The sequence below is a fragment of the Corvus cornix genome, chromosome 12 (assembly GCF_000738735.6).
Source record: "Corvus cornix cornix isolate S_Up_H32 chromosome 12, ASM73873v5, whole genome shotgun sequence".
NCBI classification, from domain to species: Eukaryota; Metazoa; Chordata; class Aves; order Passeriformes; family Corvidae; genus Corvus; species Corvus cornix.
In genome coordinates, this window is record NC_046342.1 from 742,501 (window position 1) to 767,082 (window position 24,582).

At 42.9% G+C, this 24,582-nt stretch overlaps 1 protein-coding gene and 1 long non-coding RNA gene across 9 annotated transcripts; one reads left to right on the top strand and one right to left on the bottom strand.

The window, feature by feature from the left end:
* Positions 1 to 3,150: 3,150 nt before the first annotated feature.
* On the top strand, positions 3,151 to 24,582 carry PTPDC1 (protein tyrosine phosphatase domain containing 1). Of its 8 annotated transcripts, none has more exons than XM_039559103.1 (10): positions 3,151 to 3,222; positions 13,796 to 13,888; positions 16,569 to 16,740; positions 17,454 to 17,534; positions 17,757 to 17,875; positions 18,647 to 18,784; positions 19,455 to 20,665; positions 21,384 to 21,569; positions 23,098 to 23,208; positions 24,011 to 24,582. In XM_039559103.1, the coding sequence occupies exons 2-10, from the start codon at positions 13,804 to 13,806 to the stop codon at positions 24,125 to 24,127; spliced, it is 2,220 nt and encodes a 739-aa protein (XP_039415037.1). In that variant the 5' UTR covers positions 3,151 to 3,222; positions 13,796 to 13,803; the 3' UTR covers positions 24,128 to 24,582. The 8 variants fall into 8 exon arrangements, with proteins under 8 accessions (XP_039415037.1, XP_010408017.1, XP_010408015.1 ...); XM_010409715.4 differs by lacking the exon at positions 3,151 to 3,222 and adding an exon at positions 4,484 to 5,165; XM_010409713.4 differs by lacking the exon at positions 3,151 to 3,222 and adding an exon at positions 7,943 to 8,538.
* On the bottom strand, positions 5,152 to 15,550 carry LOC104695737. Its single transcript, XR_752909.3, has 4 exons — positions 14,510 to 15,550; positions 14,223 to 14,343; positions 12,102 to 12,214; positions 5,152 to 5,961 (listed from the first exon to the last, which is right to left on the bottom strand). It is a non-coding gene; the product is annotated as an uncharacterized LOC104695737 (long non-coding RNA).

Consider the following 24,582-nt stretch of genomic DNA (forward strand, 5'->3'; position numbering starts at 1 on the left):
GTCCAGCCCCAGGAGCAGCCTCTCCAGCTATTTTCTCCTGCTGCTGGCATTGTTTCATTACATCTGCTGATTATCCCTCGGAGTCTTTTGCTGCCTTCCCATCAGGCTGATGTTCATGGCAAACAAGAGAGGTATTGTACAATGCACGATGTGCCTGCATAAACAGTGCAAATGAAAGGCTCCCAGAGAAAACCTGAATCATCTCTGTAAAGGCTGTGTTTATGCTGGAAAAGAATGCTGCTATCCCCAGGGAGCAAGTGGGGTGGCAGGAAACAAAAAGTGGAATAAAGTGTTCAAATCACAGAATCATGGAATCACAGAATGCTTTGGGTTGGAAGGGAGCTTAAAGCCCATCCAGTTCCACCCCTTACACTGTCCCAGGCTGCTCCAAGCCCCATCCAACCTGGTCTTGGACACTGCCAGAGATCCGGGGGCAGCCACAGCTTCTCTGGGCACCCTGCACCAGGGCCTCCCCACCCTCACATGCAAGAATTTCTTCTTTATATCTGGCCTAAACCTGCCCTCTGACAGTTTAAAGTCATTATCCCCTATTCTGTCACTATCTGCCCATACAAAAAGTCCCTCTCCCCCTTAAGGCACTGGAAGGCTGCAAAATCTGGTGCTTGTGCAAGGGAGGAAAGGACCCCGAGCAATTTGGATGAAAAAATGAAGACAAAAGGTTAAAGGCTTCATACCCCACTTTATGGATTATCTCCATACAGTTATTCTTCAGTCACCTGCTTGGCTGGAATCGGGAAATGCTCAGGAGACGTGGCTGCACAGCACACTTTGTGCTGCAATAACATCACAGTGCGCACCCCCAGCACGCCGAACCCGCGGGACTCCCGCGCTGCCCTGGAGCTGCTGAGACGAAGCGCAGCAACATCGGAGATGAAACCCACCCTGCCCCCTGCCCCAGCAGTCCAAGGAACACAGAAAGCGGGCAGAACCTTACGAGAATGAAGCGCTCCCGAGCCGGCAGCTGCACCGTGCTCCTTTGCCACACGGCGGCACGGGCTGATGTGAAATGAGCTCCAGCCAGCAAAGGGCTGCGCAGGGCTGGCGGCCGCAGCCTCAGCATCCCTGGAGCTACTCCTTCTATGTCAGGCTCCAGCTCGGCCCCACAGCATTAGAGAGACTCCTTATGCTCCTAGGATCATCCCCCAGCCCGGACTCAACTTCCTCCTGGGGAAGCAAGAAGTCTCCTTTTCCTCTTTCCACCCCTGGAGCTGCTCTCACCAAGGAAAGCCCCTTTTCCTGGCTGTACCTGGGAGCCTGCACCTCATGGTCAACCTCAGTGAGTTTTCTGCTGGTTCTGCTTCATCCTCTGATGTAAAAATCCCATATAATTCAAAGTACAACATTTCTGAGCATTCCAGAACACGGATTTCTCTGTGCTATGGTCCTGAGGGGCTGTCCATGCTCAGCTTGTGACAGAAGCAGCCTTGCCCCCTCTGCACCACTGCAAAGCACAAGTGCTTGTGCAGCTGCACCACGAGCCCAACCAAGGACACAACGTGGTGAAAACCTCAACTTTTTCCTTATTTCAGACCAAAAAGAGCAAAGCCAGCATTAATTTTCATGCCGTTGTGGTTGCATCTTTACAACAAGACAAAGAAAGCTTTGTGCTTTCTTCTCTGAATTTTACAGATTCTTTGTGAAGCATGCAAAAGATTGTTTATTCATGTAATTATGTAACGATAAACACAAATTTTGGGAACAGATCACATGGCGCGATCACAGCGTTCCAGCCCCAAGCCAAACCCTAAACACATGAGAATGATAATTGATGGCAAAGGTACAAATCTCACTGTGTGACTGAACACTTAATGTGTGCCCTGCAGTCATCTAAAAAATGAAACTTGTGAATTTTAATAACATTTTCTCATAGGCAGACACAGGGAAACCCTATTTGAATGTTTTAGAGGGAGAGGAAGAGTCACACAGCCTTTATCTTTAGTTTATTAATCAGTATTATTGTAGGAATATGTTATGTTGCCAAAAATCAAGATGTATTTAAGACACTTCAGTACTAATGGGACTGACCATTTTAAGAAGAAAGTCCTGTGTCTCCTATGCTGACACCTCCTTCTGCTTAGCATAAAGGAGCAACAGAATTATTTTCAGCATTTCCACAAAGTTCCCAAACCTGTCCTTACCTTTAAAAAAATGTAAATTAAAAGTATGTAAACCCTGATAGTGTTGAAGTAATTGATATGATATACTAGAGACACCAATTCTAGGTGCTAATGTACTAATGTAGCTAATGAGGCAGACAAAGAACACTGCCAAAAATCTGTGAGTACCGTGAAAACCACAACTTAACCTCCCAAGCGTGTTACCAGGCACTCACTCCAAGAACACCCTGCTGACCCTCGGACAGATGTTTCAGCCCAGCACTGTGATGTGTGCAGCAGTTTATGGCTCTCGCTCCTCCTTTAATCAGGAACTGTATATTCAACTCCAGTATCAAAATAAACCATTATGAACCTATTACACTCTGTCCAAGACCTAAATACCTTTCATGCCTATCAAAAAACTTCAGCTAAGCCTCTCAAAGCCCTGACCAATGTCTGTGTGGCAACTCCTCGATAAAACCCCTGCTGAGATGTTAACACATGGATGGTGCAGAGGGATGAAGCTGAAACCTTCAGGGTGTCAATGCGACCACACCTCCACCTGTAGGCACCATTCACCTGAAAAACACAGTCATTTGGACATTTTTAATTAAATTCCCGACCTTAAACCACCAAAGCTCTATGGCCCACGATTAAATATTAAACCGTGTCAGTAAAACGGCGTAAAAATATTCACACAGACACACCCGAACACACAGGCATGCAAACACACACATATACACACACCCCCGCCCCAGACCCTCAGCTCCCACCTTCCCCCAACCCGATCCCACCCTCCCCTGCATCCCACTCCCGCTTCCCTGATCCTGCCGTCCCCCGATCCCGCATGCGCGCTCTCCCGCACCCCGCTTTTCCCGACCCCGCCTTTCCCGGTCCCGCTCTCTCCCGGTCCCTCTTTTCCCGGTCCCGCTTTTCCCCGATCCCGCTCTCTCCCGGTCCCTCTTTTCCCGGTCCCGCTTTTCCCGACCCCGCCTTTCCCGGTCCCGCTCTCTCCCGGTCCCGCCTCCCGGTCCCCTGGCCGTGTCCCCGCGCATGCGCTGCGGGGCGGTGCCGGCGGAGCGGCGCGAGCGGCCCTGCAGCTGAGGTGGGTCCGCGCCCCCGCCGCGCCCGCGCCCCGCGCCCCTCGCAGCGCTCACAGCCCCTCGCAGCCCCTCTGAGCCCCTCACAGCGCTCGCAGCCCCTCATAGCACCTCGCAGCCCCTCGCAGCCCCTCGCAGCGCTCACAGCCCCTCAGAGCGCCCGGAGCCCCTCAGAGCGCCCGGCCCCGGCCGAACCCCCGGCACCCGCGTCCTCCTCCGGGCTGTCGGGCTGCCCCGCGCTCGCTGCCTCGGCCCGGCCCCTCCGCTAAGGATTTACCTCGCAGAGACTCCGCTGCGGCCCGCCCGGCTCTCCGGGCTCCTCCTGCTGTCCCGGGCCGTGCCCGGCACCGCCCGTGGCCCCCGGGGGCTGCGCGGTGACACCAGCCCTTCTGCCACCCGCTGCTAAATAGTCACAGAGCCGAATCACAGCAGCCCAGGCTGGTTGGGGCTAAAGGGACCTTTAAAGTGCGTCCCATCCCACACCCTGCCCTGGGCAGGGACACTTTCCACCAGACCGGGTTGCTCCAAGCCCCGTTCAGCCTGGCCTTGAATAACTTCCAGAGATGGGGCTGTCACCTCTTGAATCACAACCTCAAAATGCTTTTAATTTAATAAATGATCTGTGTCGTTTTACCTTCGCAAAGGCCCACAGCTGTCAGGGAGAGAGAGGACCGTGAATGACAGCAGGGGAGCGCAATGGAAACTGATTTTCCCTGTCTCAGCGATGTCTTCATGTTTTGTAGTGGTTGTACCCCACCTCTAATCATCACTTAATCATTCTGAAAAACGCAGCTCAGTCAGTCCCGTTTGAGGGACCGCAATGCATAGGTCAATCCACACACTCAATAGTAACTTTTAGATGTAGCTATTACTGCTTTTGGTAATAGACTGTCTCTGTACTCTTCAGTAGGATAACAAAAAGATTAAAGGTTACATGATATATTAATAATCTAGACTTCAGTGTTTTCTCTTTACACAGATCTCTTGATTTTGCATTTCTCAGAGATGTGTTTTTGGGAGTCCTTCACCCCACTTAGCAACACTGAGCTCCACATCTGTGGAGGACTTAATCCCAAAATAATGTGTACAAAATAAATGTGTTTGCACTTTTGTATTGCTTGAAAGCATTTTCAGGTTGTGATTCAGGTGGTGGCTGCCCCATCCCTGGAAGTGCCCAAGGCCAGGTTGGAGGGGGTTGGAGCAACCTGGGGTACTGGAAGGTGTCCCTGGCCATGGCAGGGGGTGGGACTGGATGAGCTCTAAGTTCCCTCCAACCCAAACCATTCTGGGATTCTGTGATTTTTCCATCTTTTGTTTCCATCAGTAGTTTATGTGAAACACAGAGAGTACCTGCATATATAAGGCAAGATGAAGTAAGAGAGGGAGACAGTCTGCAGGGCCAGCTGCTCTGAGAGTGTCACCTCAGAGATAAAATTAGCAATGTAATCCTCTCTCATGATGTACTTGCTTGGCTGGACGCATAAACCGACCTGAAAAGTGTTTCTTCGACATGTTTGAGTAAATATTTCACTTTGTTGTAAATCCAATGATACCATTATGACTATTTTATCTTGTGTAATAGCAGTAAAATTGTAAGTGAGAGGAGTTATCTAGAAACTGGGAAATCTGACCTGGAGGAAGGTAGTTGTCTCATAAATCAGAGCTTTCCTTTTTATAGCTAGATCTAATTTAAGTGGTTCTACACTGTTTTCCTAGGTGTGTAGTCACCTTTTGCACTGTAAGTCCATTGAATGACCTGTGAATAACACCTGATACAATTCTTCAGGTTTAGAACTGTCTTTTGAATTGGAATTTTCATATTACTCTGCTGCTTACCTAACATTTCACTACATTTTGTACTTGACTGGCAATTTTAGGTAACAGTGGAACCAAGAGGAAAAGAGAGACTGTCAGAAGTAGAGATGATGAAAGAGAACAGGGATCACAGGTGGGCTGCTGCTGTGGGATCTCATTAAGCAGCTAAATGTGTACATTTCTCTCACAACTGTAATACTGCTGGTATCATCAAGGTCTACCAGAGGCTTTGACTCTACTTTTGTGATTGATTTGTGGTGGTACAGCATTATGCTTAATGGACAGAAAAGAATCTGTATGTATACGTGTGTGTATATATATATATATATATATATAAATATCTAAAAGCAGAACTTATAGAAAGTCTTTAATAACATTTATACAGTTGTAAAGTTACACAAAACTGAAGCCTTCCCTGCAGTGTTTCAATACAAGCTGAAAATAAAGCAATATTAATTGATTTTTATGATCCAAACTATGAGAAGAGCAAAAAGCAAAAGGAGCAGCTGGAAATGCCCAAAGCCAGCTAGGAATCCAAACCAGTTTGTATTAAATGAAAATGAATCTTAGGTTTTAGTCAGCTTTAAGTTTTAGGATAGTGTGATGTTTTGATTCTGTCTGTGTACCCTGAAAACAGTGCAGTGCAAGCAGTGGTCAGAATTCTAATGAGGCAGTTCGGACACTTTTCTGCCTGCCTAATCTGACAAACTTGTACCTAAGGTCACGGACAGGTGGATTTGCTACATCTGCTGTGAAGTAGCCATGAAGCAGCTCCTGCAGTGCAAGAGAAATAAGCTGCCAGAAGCCTAGTGATCCTGTTCTACTTACCTGGAAAGCTTGTTAGTTTCTTTAAATGGCAATAATAGTTCAGCAGAATTTTCCAGAGGACCAGAGATTCTTCATTTTGTTGAAACAGGAGAATGCCAAGCCTAGAGACATGAAGATTGCTAGTTTAGTCATTAGCATCCCACCTACTCTGTATTCTTTCCTTGGAAATGGCAAATTATTTCAGCCTGTTGGTTAATTCTCCCAAAAGTCACCCTCAGTTATCACAAAGCCTTGTCTTGACTAAAATACAGTGACATGGCCTGTTAGAACAAGCACGTCTGGCAGGGGTGCCTGGAATTAGCTAAACTCTGCAAAGCACTAGCAGAAATCAGTTCCTCAGCTGAATAAAGTGTCATTAATAGTGAGGAGTACAAATGTGGGAACAGATACAAGGGGCAGCCAGCAGAGCTCTGACACCTACAAGTGGATTCAGCAGAGCATTGTAATACCTTACCTGTCCCTCCAGGAATTAGCACCCCTCTGGAATCAGATAGGTGAACAGCGTTATATTATCCACATGGAAATAAAACTTAGGTATGTCAGTGACAGCTTCTCAAATGTGAACGTTCAGAACTTCCCCCAAAGAGTATGGTTATATTAAGAATTTAATTAATATTTATTAGTTTTCTGAAGCTGCTCTTTGTTCTTTAGTCAACTAAAATCATGCCAGCTTCCTCCAGTTCCTCCTACAAAATGTTTTGCCAGATGCTCCATTTGTTAACACATTTTTGTGTGCTGACACTTGGAAAATACATGTGTCCCTTTACTCATAATTTGCAGATTCAGATTCCTAGAGCCACTTCTGTAGTGACTGAACAATATGAAACCAAGGAGTGCTGCTGTGGGGCTGTTCCTTGTGTGAATTGACCCAGGCAGGTAACCAAGGGCAACCATCAGACCACAGCTGAAATGCAAAGAGTGGATTTATTTCATTGTATAATATATATTTCATTATAGCTGACCTCTGATTCTTTCTACCCTGCATTTCCAGTACAGATTCCCGCTGAAGGTCTGTAATTCCCAGGAAGTCAGCACTGTTCTGCTGGGCCTCTGTCGGGGTCTGCTCTCACCAGCACCCGAGTGAGTGAGTCAGTGTGCCAGCCTCCCTGGCCCTGAGCAGGGCTGCTGGAGCAGTGGCACTGGACACCAGCTCTTGGCACCCAGGGAACCCACATGGATCAATTTTTGGAGGTTTTAAACCCCCCAGTTGCAGCTGCAGACTGGGGAAGCTGTGGGTGCTTGGCCCCTTTGGAGTTGACACTTCTACCAACACACCAAAGAAAGGTGTGCAAAGGAGGATTTGAGGCTCCTCAATCTTTTCAGACTTTTTAGTAGCCAAGGTATCTTAGTGGCTTTTCCCAAATTGTGTACAAATCTTTTGAAGTCACAATTTCTTCCCCCCCCCCAAACTTAGAATCACAGAACAGTTTGGGTTGGAAGAGACCTTAAGGTTCATCCCATTCCACCCCCTGCCATGGAGAGGGACACCTTCCACTCTCCCAGTTTGCTCCAAGCCCCGCCCAACCTGGCCCGGGACACTGCCATGGATGGGGCAGCCACAGCTGCTCTGGGCAAACTCCATACCTGTATAGAAAAGTGATGTTTGTTTACTGAAATGGCTGGATACACTTCAGTTCGTGCATGTGATTTTCTTGTATACTAAGAAGCTCTATGTGTAATTTTAAGGATACTTTGTTTCTAAATAATTGGGAGGTATTTTTAATCAATCCCTAGCTTCATTAATGGTAGGGACTTTTTAACAAAACATGCAGGGAAGTGATGGGAATAAATGAAAGCTCTTTTTTTTGTCAGTGCTTGAACTTGATTTGGAGATAAGATCTATTTTAAAAATAGAATAAGATATTCTATTTTATTTACATTTTTTACTTATCTAGTATTTACTTAAATCAACAAAATCTTTGATTTTTTCGTTGATTACAGTTGATTATATTTTACTTATATATATACTTATATTTGCCTACTATAATATCTTATATTTACCTACCTATAATATATTTACCTACTTTTTTTTTTAGGTTTTGAGATATTACTTTAAATGCAGTTAATTTATACTTGCTGAAAATACTTCAGTGACATTCTGTGCTTTTACCGGGTGAGAAAAAATATTTTGTGCAGATAACAATGATATGTCCAGATAACAATGGAACATTTCTATCTAATTCTCTTTTCATGGCATTTCAAAATCAATGTATCAGTTTAACTGTTATTAATCTCACTTCACAAAATTATCTCTATAGCTCTGTGTTTACTTGTGTGATGCATGTAGACACACACAAATAAATATATATTTACTCGTTAATAACAGGAAATGAGGTGAACAGGATGAGCAGAGCTGGAAGATTCAGTTATTAAAACATGAGGCTGCTGTGGCCTGTTTGCCTCAATCCCTTCAAAGGCCGGGCAGACGCAGAAAGCAGTTTAGGGATGATTATCTGCATAGTCCCCGAGGCACTCCCCGCACAGCCTTAGGTTAAGAAAAGATCGTTGCTGGCTCCTCCCAGATTACCATCCCCGATCGGATTAGCCACAGGAAACACCATGGGAATTCATTCAGCTTCTCCTCTGTAAAACGTGACTCCCCTACAACGTGTTTCTTGTGGCTGATACTGCAACAATGAAGGGATCAGCTCTCACTCATTCTTTTTGCAGGGTAACAGGTAAGGTGTTGCACTGAAATTATTAAAACTATTAAAACTCATGTAAATTTACTATGGTGTTGACTGTATTAGATTTAAAAAGAATTCCTCTAACTTGCAGAGATAATTTTTAAACTTGCACTTCTGAGTGCTGTCAGAATGCTGACAGTTACTGACAATATTTCATTCTTCTGCCTGTAGTCAGTGTTACGAGTCTGAGAGTCTCTTGGTAAGCATGATATTCATGATCAAGGGTCTCGGAGTCACCATTTTTGTTTGTAGAACAGTTAATATATTCACTTTATGCCATCTCCTTGATAAGTCTCTCTAGTAATTACTGCCTGCCAGCCTGTTCAAGGTAGTTTAAAATAACTTCTGTTAACTCTTGGGTTAGCACTACCACAGGAAGAGGTGATTTAAATAACGACTCAAGTCAATTGAGAGACATGTCCATCAGTTTAGCTTGCAGTTTCTTGCTATTTATGTCAAAAAATCTATGAATAGCAAACACTGAATCACCAAGCCAACACCTACATAACTTTTTAATGAATTACATTCTCTTGTCTCTTTTGTACATGAAAGCAGTTAGAGTCCTCTGTAAATATCAAACTTGATGATTAAATGACATTCACCTTTTGCTAAGACATGTGGGGAATATTTTTTTCCCAAAGAGGGTAAAACACATGTAGAAATAACAAATCGTTCTGGTTATGGTTCCAGTGAAATCCCTGGAGTTTTACAGCAGCTGTAGTATCATTCTGCTGTGTAAATACTGTATAACTAAACTATATGAAAATTTGTTAAAATTTTTACCTAGTTTTCTCTCTGTCCTTCATCCATGTGTTCATTTGCTTTTCCAATATTTTGGCGTTTGCTTACAGGTAGTAAACATTTCATATTTCAAATAATTGAGCTTTTTAACACAGCTCAGGAATTGAGGTGTGTGCCTACTGAAATGTGTGCTCCATGCTAAAACTGCTTTCCAGACTATGGTTAAAGTGTAGCTTAAGCATTCATGAAATATCTGTTACCAGTGAGCTTTTTCACTGATACAGGCATTAGAACAACAACCTTTGCATCTTGTTTCATTAATCATAATAATGAAGTTTAGCAAAAACCCCCAGTTATCATAATTTTTTACAAACCTTTAGAAATGCTTTGTTATTCCTGGCAATGTTAAAATTAGATAGTCTGGGGTAATTTAAAACACAGTTTCATTTACCAGTGCTTCCTGTACCTGTGACTATGTCTCAGCCAATTTAGAAGATTCTTTGCTAGAAACTCTCATGATCTGCCAATCTTAAAGCATCAGATTCAAAGCCTGAATTGAGAGACAAAGTTATAATTTAGTAGCTCTTAACCACTTCATTAAATATAACCAGTCCTCTCTACACTATCCTATTTTTACTTAGTCTTAATCATCTAAGTTATCTTTAGTTATCTGCCTAAAACATCTCCATTAGTGCAGTTTACTGGATTTTGCATTTTGGCAGTGAAACTTTATCCCGTGTGATGTTATATTTAGACATTCTGTTGATTTCTGTGGGACTGCTCACAAAAGCAAAGCTTCGTAGAATTAGGCCACAGGAAATTTGAGAGGTGTTACCCAGTGCTTAGGTACCAAGCTGCCCTGGCCCCTACCTGCAGTGAATTGACTACGTTCCTTTAAAATTTTGGCTGCTTGGTAGTTAGTTACACGTGACTGCAACAGGGAGAGAACAAATTCACTTTAGAAGACAAGAAAACAGTAAAAATAACCTCAAAATTTCATGTGACAGGCCTAAGCATCAGCATTTGCCTCTATTGTATGAATATATTTGAGGTTTAAAATAATTTTTCCCATCTACTGATATTTTAAAATGGAGAACTAAAATTTTTTCATGTTAATACATACATACACATCTTTTTAAGTGTATGGTCTTCTGGGGCATTCTTCTTTAGCAAAGCCACACGAATTAAAGATTTGGGCCCTCGCTGTCAGTGGAGAGGTGCACAGGGGCGCAGCCTTACAATGGGATTACTGTCCGTGCTGGCAGCTACACTGCCCTAACTGGAATCCTTCCAGCTGGGAATGCAAGCCCTTCTCTCTGTCTGAAAACGTGTTCTGAACTAAAAGATAGTAATTGCATTCATTAAATAACCATCCTAATTGCTGAGATAGAGCAAGACCAGCATCTTCTTGTCTCCTCGCTTTTTGGCTGTATAGTTGTTTTCTGGCTGCTGCAATATTGGACATTGCTCCTTTCATTTCAGTCTGGAGCAAAAATTCAGCCCAGTCACTGGAAGCCACTGGTTTCCAGATCCCAAAATACCAGAAAGGAATCTTTTTTTGTGACAAGGCAGAGTTGTTAATTTGCTGGCTCCTGAGAGCCAGTGAGGAGTACTGCCTGTGGAAGGCAGCCCTTGGAAGGAGCATGGAACCTGCTCCTTGGGATCCCTGATGTCCCTGATGTTCCGCTGCCTGCGTGGCACTCTACTGCTCCACCTGCGACCTTACAAAGAGAAGTGCCTTTATTCCAGAGGGAATGGCCGTGGGCAAGAGGCTTCACTGCTTAGGAGAAGGTGGCTGCCCGGAGCGAGCTCACCCCCAGCGGCACGAGGTGCCCACACTGCTTCCTCTGCAGGAAAGCCACCCCTGCATGTGTGAAGCAGCGAGTGGGACTCGGCAGCTGTCGTGTTACCAAATGCAATACGTGAATCGAGTGCAACAGGAAACAAAAATCCCTTCTGGTAGGAATTGTTCAGCTCAAAAGCGGGGGAAAAGAAAAGGCGACTCAAAACTGCCTACAGACATCAAACCACGGATCAAACCCACGCCTGGAGGCACCTCCTGAGATACCCCGAGCGCTTGGCATCAGGATTCCAGGAGGTTCCTTGGGCAGTGTGGTCCTGCTCTTCCCTCCTGCCGGCCGACAGCACAGCCACATTTCCCGGTGTTTGGTGTCAGGAGCCGGGCTGTTCCCGCTCGCTGGATGGCAGCGCTGCCTGTGCTGGAACAGCGATGGAACCTCACCGCAGGGAGACACCGCTCCTCTCCTCTCGCTCGGGGAGCCGGGATTAAAGGGCGGCCTCTCTGCTGTCATGGCAATAGGAATGCACGGCTGAGATAAAGCAGCAGAGCTGATTAAGGCGATATGGTGATTGCCACAAGGTACGTGACTCGGATCCCCCAGGCAGCTCACGGGCACCGTGACCTGGAATAACGCTCCGGGCTGTGCCTTCCGCAGCCACCGAGCGTTCACGGGATGAGCAAAATGCTGAAGAATGTCTTTAAAATGTGAATATCTGGTACAGAGATGATGCAGGAGAGAGCTGTTGCTTTTACCTAAGCACTATTTTTACTTCTACACCCTTTTTATCGGTGCAGAAACGTAATGCCCCTCTCTAGGAACATCAGCACTGAGCTGTGCCAAATTACCGCATTACATCTGTTTGAGGGAGTGCAATTTAACAGCTGTCAGTCAAGTTTAGCAAACTGAAAGGCACAGACAAAATATTCAAGTCAGTTGGGCAGCGCAGGAATTATGGATTTGGTGTATAAATGAAATAAAATTGGTTAGACAAGAAAGAAACACATAGCTCACCTCTGCCACTTAGAAGAATCTTGCTAGTATTTTGTAATACTCTAGGTATATTGTCTTCTGCACTAACCTCCATCTCATCCCTTTCCAGTTAAGAGTTCTTATCAGCCTGATTCCTGAGTAAAAAAAAGGAAAATAATTTTAGATGATAGAAATATCCCTGATATTTTTTCTCTTTTTTTTTTTTTTTTTTCTTTTTTAATCTCTTGAGTCCAAGGAGATAGGAAAACTAAATAGTCATAGTGGTGGTGATTCTGCTGTCCATGTGATGAGATATCTTTTTCAAATGTTATCTGGACAAGCTATTAAGAATTTTGGAGAAATTTCTGAGAAATAGAAACCAACAATTTTTGTTAATCCAGCACTATTAACTCTAAAAAAGAAATTCTGGGGATAAAATCAAGTTATTTATTTAGGTACAAAGTTTCCTCTGATAATGGAAGCCATCACTTACTGATTTCAAAGCCCATTGAAGAAAAAATAGAGGTTTTGAAGCTTCTCCAAATAGAATGCAATTATATGAAGGTACTTTATTAAAAGATTGACTTTTCAGAATACAGAGTCAGATGGTCAAGTAGCTGAGTAGAAAACACTCCAGATACTCTTTTAATCTTTATCTAGAGTATTCTTAATTCATATTCTTCTTAATGTACTTACATTAGAAATACATTTCTGAGCATCTCTGAAGTTTCAGAAGGCTCTCTGTCTTTCACTGACAAATGTAATTCTCATCCCTTTGAGAGGACTGGTGCAGCACTATGAAAGGGTTCTTAATGGGGATCTGTGATCTGTTCCCACCATTAGGCATCTTGAAAAGAACAGAGCTGTACTGGGTGACTTTGTGGAATAAAGTCCATTAGCATTGTTGGAAGAATAATTTATTCAAATATGTGGTAGATAATGTAATATCTGAATGAATAAAGTTTGTTTAAATACTTACTACAAAAATAATTATGCAGAATTAGAGATAAAAGCTGGACAACGAACAGCAAACAGTTAGCACCACACAGGCCTGTTGTATCACCTAATCCCTACAAGACTCTTCTATTTTTTAATGTATTTTTTTAGCAAACTGTCTTTTAAAACCCTATTTATGCTGCTGAATCCTAATACTGGTTTTGTAGATTTGGGAACCCAAGGTTTGTCTATTTAGCAAAGTTTCTATAGTTAACGATACAGCAGATGTACTTAGTTTGGTACAAAAAACCTTTTTTTTTGTTATGCTTGCAGCTATTTTCCTATAGAGATAAGAGAAACAGAATGGTGATCTTATACTGAGTAAGAATTTCCACTCAAGAGCCATGTAAAGAGTTTATTTAACCATCACAGTGACTGATTATTGTGTCCATATTTACAGCTTCCCTTTATCTTTCTGTCAGATAGAAGGTCTTCAGAGCAGGACCTACCTTGTATTAGCAATAACATTAGAGAAATCTGTCTTCTGCTTAGAGACACTCCTGGGTTCAGTTTCCTTGTTAGAGAAGTATCATCACAGATGTGATTTCAAACCCCAGGAGTGGAGGGAAGAGAGCAGACAGGGCACGTGGATTGTAGACAATCTGTCTTACCAAGTACCAGCCCATGCCTGACTGCCCAAATCTTGAATGACTCCATCACCAGGTGCCAGATACTTGGCTTTATTTTGCATTTTTTGAGCTTCTGTTGTAGATTCAGTGAATATTTTATTGTTTCAACAGGTACTGCAATGGCTGCAGGAGTTTTGCTGCAAAATGAACTACCATACTCCTCGCTGATAGAGAGCAGTGTGTATTTGGCAAATATGAATTCAGGTAAGAATTTGTCTCTGATGTGCATTCACAATAAATGCTTAGACCAATTCTGGAAAAAAATCCACAGAAAATTTAAAAAACCCTCAGAAATATTATCCATGTTTATAAACTTAAATGTCTACAACAAAACCAAACTGCATTATTTCATCAACATGTTGTGGTGATAATAGGTTGATCTTTTCTGTAATTTTCATTTTGTCAGATCTCGTGATGGAAGAAACGATGCCATTTTTGTGTTGAGAAACTGCCTAGCTCTCTGAAAATACAAACCTGCCTTCAACAAAACTCCCCTTTCTAATTATTTAAACTTTTACAGGATGCAATTCTTTCTTACCGTTTTGGGTGAGTGCTTGTTTGCAAACCTGCTAGGTTCAGTAGGAAAATAATGATGTGCAGCATTTTATTTTCCTCATTTCTGGCTCCATTATCATTTGATATATACTGAAAAGAAGTTTCTGGGAAGAGAAAGAGAAAAATAATTAAATATAAGAAAGGAATATAGTTAATTAGAAAATATTTTTCACATTTCTTGGATACAGGTAGCACTTGAAATAGCCTTTTTCATCTCCTTTCTCTTCCACCCAATGCCCAAAATAAAAGCATATTTACATGTTTCCTCACCTGTTGATATTACTTGTTTCATCAATGATTCACTGATGAATGAAGAGTCAAGGTTTTGAACATTTTCCTTTCCTCACAAGATACTGCTGCTGATGTTTCAAGCCTGGTACCCACTGCAAATGTTGCCACGTCTCTGTAAGAGCTGGGGAGCAGCAGTCAAAGTTCAGGCCCTCAAGTGCTGTCACTGTCTAGAAGCAGCAGATTTTTGCCTGGTGAATTTGTCCCAGAAGAAGACAGGGAGCTTCCTCTTATGCAAATTCCTCTGTACAAGTTTTGTAGTACAAGAAGAAACACAGAACTGACAATACTTTGTATTTTAGGAAAATGAAATGGGATTAATTTGTTTATTGACGAAGTTAAAGTGGATTTTCTTGATCTCCCCAGCCTTCCTCTTTCCATACAGTCTAATGTAGAGATACTGGGATGACCGAGGCTTTTTACATCAATATAATCCATTCTTCACACAGTTGCTTTTCTGAGTGCTGCAATCTTCCTGGCCACCTCATTCTCCTGCTTAGCACACTGGAAGCAAAGTGGGAGGCAATTTGCCACCTCATACCTACCTTCAGAAGCCTGAAGCACTCAGCTGACACACCTTCTCCTCCACATGAGCTGCCTTCTCTCAGGCTGCAGGGTTAACAGCTTTGCTTCATAAAAAAGCTGTGCCCTGAAGAAAAAAAATCAGCCTTTTGTTTGGAATAACAAATTGTGTTTTGTTAGAAGATGTGAATGGTCCAGGCAAACAGTCTACAATTCATCATGTACTGAAGCATTTCAGCAGGAACACACTAATCCCAATCATTACGCAGCTAATGATGCATTTTGGAGCAGCGAAGTGGAGGAGGAGAGGTGGTTGTGGAATGAAGAACCAAGAGGTGGGGGAGTATAATGTACTTCCTTACAGATCTCTCAGGAGGCAGAGCCTCCAGCTACATTTTGATTGTTCTGTTGAATCGAGTATTTTGTGTCTTAGTGAGTTCTGAATGCCTGTTATTGAGCAGGAACTAAATACTCCCATTGTTTATGAAAAATATTTTGGTTGTTCCCAGCGCGTTTTGAAAATTACCTACTTGAAATGCAACTATTTTCATCAAGCGGCGGAACAGTTTGTCCCAAGCAGACGCAATCCCTGTGGAAGGGAGCAGCCCGGGGCTGGCTGAGAGCAGCGCCTGCATCCTCCGTTACCATGGCGACAGCTCAGCCCGGGGGACCAGCTGCCGGAGCGCGCTCGGGGATGCTCCGCTCCCCGCAACTTCAGCGCTGAGCAACTTCCCCTCCGCTCAGAGCGCCGCGGGCAGCGGCGCCGGGCGGAGCTGGGTCCGGACAGCCATGCAGCCTTCCCCCCGCAGGCGCTCGGCCGTCAGCATCTTTAGCCATTTCTTCCAGGGGCGGAGGCATTCCTCCTCCGATCCCCTTCTCCGCCTGAGCCAGCGGCGCCGCAGCTCCGTGGTAGAGCTGCTCTCCTCGTCCACGCACCGGGTCATGGTGGCTCTGTCGTCGCTCAGCCCCGAGGAGCTGGATGCAACTTTTCCTGAAAAAAAAAGTAAAGTACTTTTCATTGAGACTGTTGGCAGTTCTGGGTATTTTCTCGGTATTACTATACTTTTGTTCTGTTAGCTGTATTTTTTATGTGTGGATAAAATAGTGGGGTTTAATTTTCTTCCTGTATTTTGTATTCTACATTTTGTTCATTGTTTTCTTATTCAAATGTCAATACATGCTTTTTACTCTAACAGCTCAGTTACAAACAACAGGTAGAACAGAGCACACATTCATGTATACACCAAGGATATGGTTAACTGTTTTGGATTTCAGGTTGAAGAGGACTGTGACTTTTTGCAGCTGCATGGGATGTCACCCACGTCTAACTTCATCATAAAAAATAACTGGCAGTAGTGCAAACAATTTTTCCCCCTCGGAATCCTTACTTGAACAATGAGCCTGAAATGCATATTGCATGTATTTGCGGTGTTCGCAGTTCCCCATGAGGCTGAACCGGCACTGTTCAGGTGGAGGGGCTGTAGGGAGCTCCCTCGCTAACGTGGCTCTTGTGTCGCAGGGAGCTCCAGGCGCCCCACGGCCAAGTACACGAAGGTGGGGGAGCGGCTGCGCCACGTCATCCCCGGGCACATGCAGTGCTCCATGGCCTGCGGCGGCCGCGCCTGCAGGTACGAGAACCCGGCGCGCTGGGCCGAGCACGAGCAGGCTGTCAAGGGGCTCTACTCCTCCTGGTGAGCAGCTCAACACAGCAAAATAGCTGGGCTTTTTTTTTTTTTAAATCAGCTGCTAAGTGTAAAGCATAATGAGAATTTGATTTGGAATTAGAACTTGACGTAGTGGCTGTTGTACACAGCCCAGGAAAGACGATGAAAGGTTTCTGTTGACTTACACTGAGTTTGGTTCACGTCCAAAAGAATAAATACTTATCAGTCATGAATTATAAAAAAGCTGTTCTGGGCTACTAAGGATTAGGATGCAAATTAATTAAACGTGTTAATAATAGAATTGAAAAGTAAAAGCATTTGCTGCAGATGAAATAATGTGGGCATGTGTTCAGAAGGATGTTCATGTGCAGCAAGAGTCACATGAAATGTATTCTTACGTTCTTACTGTTTTTCCTAACAGCAAATGCTTGAACAGCATTTACAAACCTTGGAGGGACAAACAGGGATCTGGGTCCAGATTTCTATTCAAAGGAATTTTTACTTATGTCCTGGCATTTAAGTAGTTCCAGTAATTGTCTTTTGATAATATTCTACCTGTATCAGTTTAATAAGATTCATCATGAACACTGTGGCATAGTAGAATTTTTAAAAAGTAATTTCTAATTAGTCAGCAAGGTTATTTCTCTCTTTCTTGAATATAATGGTATTCTTATTTTGGAAGACTCATACCCAGGAAATGATTCATGATAACATTATTATCTACTTTTCTAATTTCTCAGGATAACAGATAACATTCTGGCTATGGCTCGACCCTCGACAGAATTAATTGAAAAGTACAACATTATTGAGCAGTTTGAAAGGTAACAAATTTAGTCATTATTTATTGTAAGTATTACTGGTGTAATTCCTGATCCGTTTTCTCTTTCAACATAGATTTGGATTGTTGATAAAGATCCTTTCATTTTAACGCTCTACAGGTAAAGATTTATTCTCCACTAAGAATAAACGTATGTTTCAGAAAATAAGGGATAATGAGATTTTGGCTGCATGTAATACTTTGACTCATCTATTCCTTCCTTAAGATGTGCCATAAAAACCGTAATTAACCTTCAGCGTCCTGGGGAGCACGCGAGCTGTGGGAACCCCCTGGAGCAGGAGAGCGGCTTCACCTACCTTCCTGAGGCTTTCATGGAGGCTGGCAGTAAGTTCCCTCCTGCTGCTGTTCCTCATTAATTATTGAGTTTGGCATTTAAGGATATTTTTACTTGAATTCCTGTGAGTTAAACGCAGCTGTGTAAGAAATATTGCACAAAATGGGATGTAGATGTGAAACCTGGCAAATAAAATAAAGAGCAAGCAACATATTATTGAAGATTGTGTATTATGCAGAGAGAGATGGAGGTTTGTGTTCAGGTGTTTAGAAAAAAGGGCAGGCAACAGTTACATTTTTCTTTTTCTTCTGCATTCACAAATATCTGAACCACGAAGGGTGTGTCAAATTCTGGTACACTCATGTTTTCGTATCTACCCTATAAAAGGTTATTTCATGTGGGGACACTGCTACTGACAGTGGTTTTGTATTTTCATATTATGGTGAGAAAAGAAAGTTCCTCTCCATAGGAAGCAGCTGTTGACTGAAGAAGTGCTTTTATTTCTGAAAAGAAAAAATTACCCTCTTCCTATATATAGCTTGGTAATTTTGCATGAGTCACTGTTTTGTTACACCTTTTACATTCTAGCTAAACTTGAGTTTGACAAATCTTTGCTAGCTTCATGTATCTATCAAATTTCAATAGCAAGCATACACTGAAATGGGAAAATAATCTCTTGCAACCAAGGTCTAGTGAGATTTTAAGCTCCATTATGTAATTTTAGTACTATAATTTCTTATTAGTAATCTCTACTCTGCATATAGAGCTACACATTTCACATTCGGTGTGGCAGAAAATCACTGTCTCTCTTTTTATTTTAGTTTATTTTTATAATTTTGGATGGAAGGATTATGGAGTGGCATCTCTCACGACTATCCTTGACATGGTGAAAGTGATGGCTTTCGCCCTGCAGGAGGGGAGGGTGGCTGTTCACTGCCACGCAGGACTTGGGAGGACAGGTACGTGCCCCATGCAGGAGCAGCACAAGGGTTCCTCTAGAAATTCCAACCCTCTCTGCTTATAAACTGTTCAGAACTGGGCTACATTCTACATCGTTGCAAGATGTACCTCTATAAAATGGTCAAAAGTGCTGAACTACTTTGTCCAAATGTCCTCAATGGCTAGAGGAGATCAGTTTTAGTATATTAAAACCAAAGACCTGTAAGGTTAGAGAAGTTTTTAATCTGTATAATGGTTCCATTACATTCAAATGTGACAGTTGCTTTTGGTGGGGAAAGATTCTCCTGGTACACTTTCATTGTCTAGTATTTATTACACATTCACAAACGTGCCACTCACTGTTGGACAAGGTAGATTTGGTGGAGCACCTAAGATTTAATTTGCTCCTTTCAAGTCCGTTTTGGTTGTGCCCTCCCCATAGAAGCCCCATTGCTCCTGTGTTTGCGAATGGTGGAGCTCCTGGAGAGGCTGTGGTGAGCTCCCACTGCAGTGCAGTGAGAAGGGCTTCACTGTCTGGTGGTTCTGCACATGCAATTACATTTAAGTAACAGCATCATGTAATAAGAGGACACTGTGTCTTCACCTATATTAATTTCTATCCCATATTTCCACTGAGTATTTGTTTTAGTCTGACAGTTCCTCAACTAATCCTGTCTTTGTATTTTCCAGGTGTTCTAATAGCTTGCTACTTAGTTTTTGCCACAAGAATGAGTGCTGACCAAGCAATTCTGTTTGTCAGAGCAAAAAGGCCCAACTCCATCCAGACCCGGGGGCAGTTACTGTGTGTCAGGGAGTTCTCCCAGTTCCTGGTCCCCCTGCGCAATGTCTTCGCCTGCTGCGAGCCCAAGGCGCACGCGGTGACCCTGTCACAGTACCTGACCCGCCAGAGGCACCTGCTCCACGGCTATGAGAGCAGGCACCTCAAACACGTGCCAAAACTCATCCACCTGGTGTGCAAGCTGCTGCTGGACCTGGCTGAAAACAGACAGGTGATAGAGGCAGAGCTGCTGGACATCCCAGACCTCTCAGCTGAGATTGAGAAGACCGTGTCCCAGCTGGCGTCCACGGAGCTCGAGCGGGAGCTGGCCAGGCAGGACAGCGACACGTCGGACTCGTCCCACACCCACTCCTCCGCTCTCGAAAGCCAGGACTGTCCCTTCTCCCTGGGACATGAATGTGACTCTTTTTGTAGAAGAAGGAATGTCGAATGCCTTCAGCCTCTTACTCATCTGAGAAGGCGTCTGAGCTACAGTGAGTCAGATCTCAGGAGAACTGGGTTTCTCTTGGAACAGGATGACACTGTCTGGACAGTGCCTGCTCAGATCTTAGTGAACAACAAACAGAAGGAGAACAGTGGGGAGGAATGTTCTGCCACAGGTGAAGCAAAGCCACAGCTGGAGTTAAACAAAGAAGCATTAGTGCATAACACGTGCACGTTCTGGAGTCAAGGGAAATTCAGTTTGGATGGACGGAAGGATGGCTCCTCACTTTATCACAGAAGGAATTCTACCAAAGAAATACAACGCAGCAGGACCTTTTCCTCAGGCCTCACATCCATCCACAATCCCAAGGAAACCGGGGTGTCGAGGCACAACTTTGCCAACGAGACTGGTCATAGGAAGGACCACAAGACCAATATATATGGCAGAAGAGTCTATCTCTCTGAGGACTCTGACTCCTCTTCTTCCTCTTCCAAAGTGAACTTTTCCATTGGATATGAAAGCCAAGGTAGCAGACATGTGTCAGAGACAATTCCACACATTGTTGTGCAGTCGGAGTTAAGTTTGGAAGCCCGAAGGGTTTTGGCAGCCAAAGCACTTGCAGATATAAATGAATTTCTGGGAGAGGATGAAGTGAAGCAGAAGGTAGAAATGTGGCAGGTAATTTTTAACGCAATTCCATGCTATGGGCTCTGCACATTTCACCTCAGTGAGTTCCTGGAATGGCAAAAATGCCACGTGGAGCTTTGAAATAGCACATTGGGATAGCAGTTTATACGAGGTCCACTAAATGATTGTACTTGTCAGTTATGGGTCAGTTCTTGCACAGGCTGGCAAAATGCACCTGCAAATTCTGGTCTCTAGCAGGAGGGTGGAGGTTCTGGTTATGTTAATTTTCCTGACTGGGGGAAATTGATGGCATTATCTCTGGTTGTAGCATGGCTGCTGGTGGCACAGAAGTAGTACAGGTTTTAAGGGTTTGAGTTGGTTATCATCAGTGCTTTCTCAGAACTGATCAGAGGATTCATGAGTAAAAGAAAAAGAATTTAGTAGAAACTTAATTGCTTATCCTCAAACCCAAATCCTCTTAGCAACATTTGCTTTGAAGCTGGAGTGCAAAGCTGGTTTACGTATTCTGGTGGAGTATTGGGAGGTTCTCAGCTGCACTGCTTATATCATCCTTCTGTTTTAAAGAATCACTTGTATTACTGCTGATTAATGTTGATACTCCAGAAAAAAATACAAATTTTTTTGATAACTCCTAAGTGTTTTTTGTTGGAACATAAGCAGCCAAGTACTGCTACAATCAAAGAGAATACTGGCAAAGGTAAATAGATGATGCATTTTCAGATTTGTTTTGGTTTTTTTTTGTTTTAAGAAAGAACTGAATTCTCGAGATGGAGCTTGGGATAAAATCTGCACCGAGAGAGATCCTTTTATCCTCTGCAGCTTGATGTGGTCGTGGATAGAGCAGCTGAAAGAACCTATTATATCCAAAGATGATATTGACATGCTGGCAAAAAATTGCACAGAATCCCAGGATGCACTCTACTTGCTGAGAAAGGTACATATTGGATCTGACAATTCATTCTTTAACTTTAGGCAAGGGAATTGCACTTGAAAAAAGCCACTTCAATCTCTTGCAAAATCAGAATGAGAATTCATTCTGTATCGAATTGTATAAGTTGTCACTCAATGCTATGTTGTCACAATCAATACCACAGCAATGCATATGACAAGAAAAATACCAGACAGAGCCTTGGAACACCACTCAGCAGCAGCTCAACTGCAGCACATTTCCCTGCACATCCTGCAGCTGGAGATCTGGAGGCAAAGATGAGAAACCTTTGTGACTCCGTGGTGGCTTTTGTTATGTCCCACCTGGCAGCTGCACTTCATGGTTGTCCCATTTGCTGTGCAAACATCTCAACCTGGCAGCTGTGGGAGAGCTGGGGCAAGGAATAGGACGAATTTGCTAATTCAGAGAATCAGAAGCCAGGCCTAATTCTTACAGAAGTCAGAACTGTGGCCACCTGTATTCTGAAATCCCTATGCAAACCAGTTACTTTTGATCCCAGTTGTTCAACTGTGCTTTCCCCAAAGGTTAGATACACAGTAGATGAAAAAAATAAATAAAATTCTTCATTCTTGGTCTCTTAATTATACAAATTTCCTAACTCTCTGGGAACTCCTTGTTTCCCAGGTATTTATGAAGAAAATAGAGGCCCCAGACACTCAAAAATACAACTTCTGATTAATAGGTGGTCAGAACTTCATGTGCAGTCTCGATCTTCATGACATGATGTTCAGAATTCCCAAGTTCATCTGAAAACATTATGTTTCTTCCTGAAGTGTTCTTCCACTTAATCAGATTTAACTTTCTTTTCATATTACATAAAAACTGCTTGACACCTGTTATAAATGAATGGGAAAGGAACATTTTTTTAAAAATATCCTTATCCTATATTAATTCAGAATCCCACAATAGCTGTGTTGGCTGGACCTCTGGATATCTTCTAGTCCAAGTGTCTTGCTCAAAACAGAGTTACGTAGAGCAGGCTGCTTGTGTGACACATGCTCCAGCCCCTTAATTAAGCTGGAAAAGAGATGGGAAGGAGCAGCCACAAAGATCTGTTCCTCCCTTTATTCCTCCTTGCAAGCACTGCTCAGGTGTCTCTCTGCCAGCTTCCAGTGGTGACAGAGACTTGGAAGGACAGAAAGAGGTGCAAGATGGGGAAAAGAGCCCTGAACATGCACAGCATTTGGGGCTGAAAAGATCAAATCTCACCTTCCCTGTGCCAGTTCACAAGAAGGGTACTGTTCATGGAGGGGATCTTGAAATTCCCAGAAATTCTGAGGAATTCCCACAGCAGTTTGTGGTACTCAGGAGAAGAGTTTTCCCATTGTGACTGAAATAATTATGCAGAGGCTCTTTAGGCTGGTGGGAATTCTCCACCAACTCCTGCACCTAAAGGTTTCAGTACAGGAAGGCACAACCTGATGTTCAAACAGCAGTTAACAAAACCTGACTGCTGAAATGCTTTTCATGGAAATATTTTTTCTAATGAGCTGCTGTTCCTTTTACCCACCAGGAACAGTGTCAGACTATCCTTTGTATTTTACACTGTGTAGTGAACCTGCAAGTGCTGCCAGCTGATGTGGAGGAGGCCTTACTTGCTCGTGCTATTAAAGCTTTCACCAAGGCAAGTGATCCTAAATAACTGTCTGTGATATTGTATTTACTTGGTTTAAATCATGAAAGGTGAATCCGTCAGCAGAGGGAGGCCTCTGTGAGAAAGGCCACAGTAATTCCTTCACACTTCACAGTGTGAAGCTTATTTATTTCAGAGTTTACATTTTACAGTAATCACATACATAGAGAGTTGGAAATATTCTCAATAAAATTAAATTCTGTTACTACAGCCTTAATCCTGGAGTCTCATTTTTCTATTTCTGGATCACTGCCAGTTCATGGACATCTTCAAATTAGGGAAAGGGGTGACACTGACTGATCACTGGGAGTAGCTTACCAAAGGCTTTGGTAAATTCTGTACCACATGAAGTCTTTCCATCCAATTAAATCATTTTCTGAAATTATACTGCAAGTCAGTTACATTCCAGGCCTGTACCACAGGATGTGAATAACTAATTTTTGCTTTGGGCTCATTTAATAACAGTGACAGGTGAAGCTATTGCTCAGCTCAGATTTCTTCTCAGATTCAGCCAATGAAATCTGAACTTGAACAGAATGTTCACCATGCTGCTTCCTCATCTTTTGTAAAGCTGCCTGTTAAAACAATCTCTAAATTTCTTCTTCTTCTGGTTTATTTTAATGTCTAGTTAGTATAAAACTGAAAACACTTACCATTAAGCACTCCCTCAAAACCACGTATTTTCTTTGATAAATCTCAAAGCTCTTTTTTTTTTTAATGTTGTGCATCTACTTTGAATTTTGCTGTATGACATCTATTTAACAACTGAACTGAAACTTCTCTCTTTTATTAGACAAGCTTCGATTCTGAGAATGGACCATATGTTTACAACACCTTGAAAACTGTATTTAAACAAGCACTGGAAGAAAAAAGGAAAAGGAATAAAGAAGGAACAGAGAATCCTTCTTGATTTCTACACAGCTCTGGTGAAGCATTAGATGGGCCTACCAAATTATTTTGCATTTTCCAGCTACTGTATTTTGTGCTACCTGGCATGATATACCTAACTTTAGGTAATAGAAGTTATTAACAAATGATTTTATTTTTTTAGAGGGAGTTTTAGTGGCAATTGTTCAATCTACATAGTTTTAAAGAACAGCTCCATGTGACCATTCTCTGTAGCACTTGGTTTCAGGTACTGTGCTTTTATATTGTGAAGGGTTCTTCTGTTCTCAGATGTGTTTATTGATTTAGAAACCTCTGCTACTGGCAAGAAACCTTTTCAAGTGACACGACTGCCATAAGTTCAGTGCCATTATCCACAAAGGTTTAATGGATTGAGTTAATATTTATGTATTACATATGTTTACATTAATGGTATTTGATTTCACTTTGCAGAAAATAAATATTGACTGAACCTGTGAA

What these genes read in the sequence shown, in the direction of transcription:
- PTPDC1 (XM_010409712.4), top strand. Translation starts at nt 15,839, where the DNA reads ATGCAGCCTTCCCCCCGCAGGCGCTCGGCCGTCAGCATCTTTAGCCAT. An exon ending in AACTTTTCCTGAAAAAAAAA is followed by an intron (nt 16,053 to 16,568) that starts GTAAAGTACTTT and finishes CTTGTGTCGCAG; the next exon opens with GGAGCTCCAGGCGCCCCACG. An exon ending in CTATTAAAGCTTTCACCAAG is followed by an intron (nt 23,209 to 24,010) that starts GCAAGTGATCCT and finishes CTCTTTTATTAG; the next exon opens with ACAAGCTTCGATTCTGAGAA.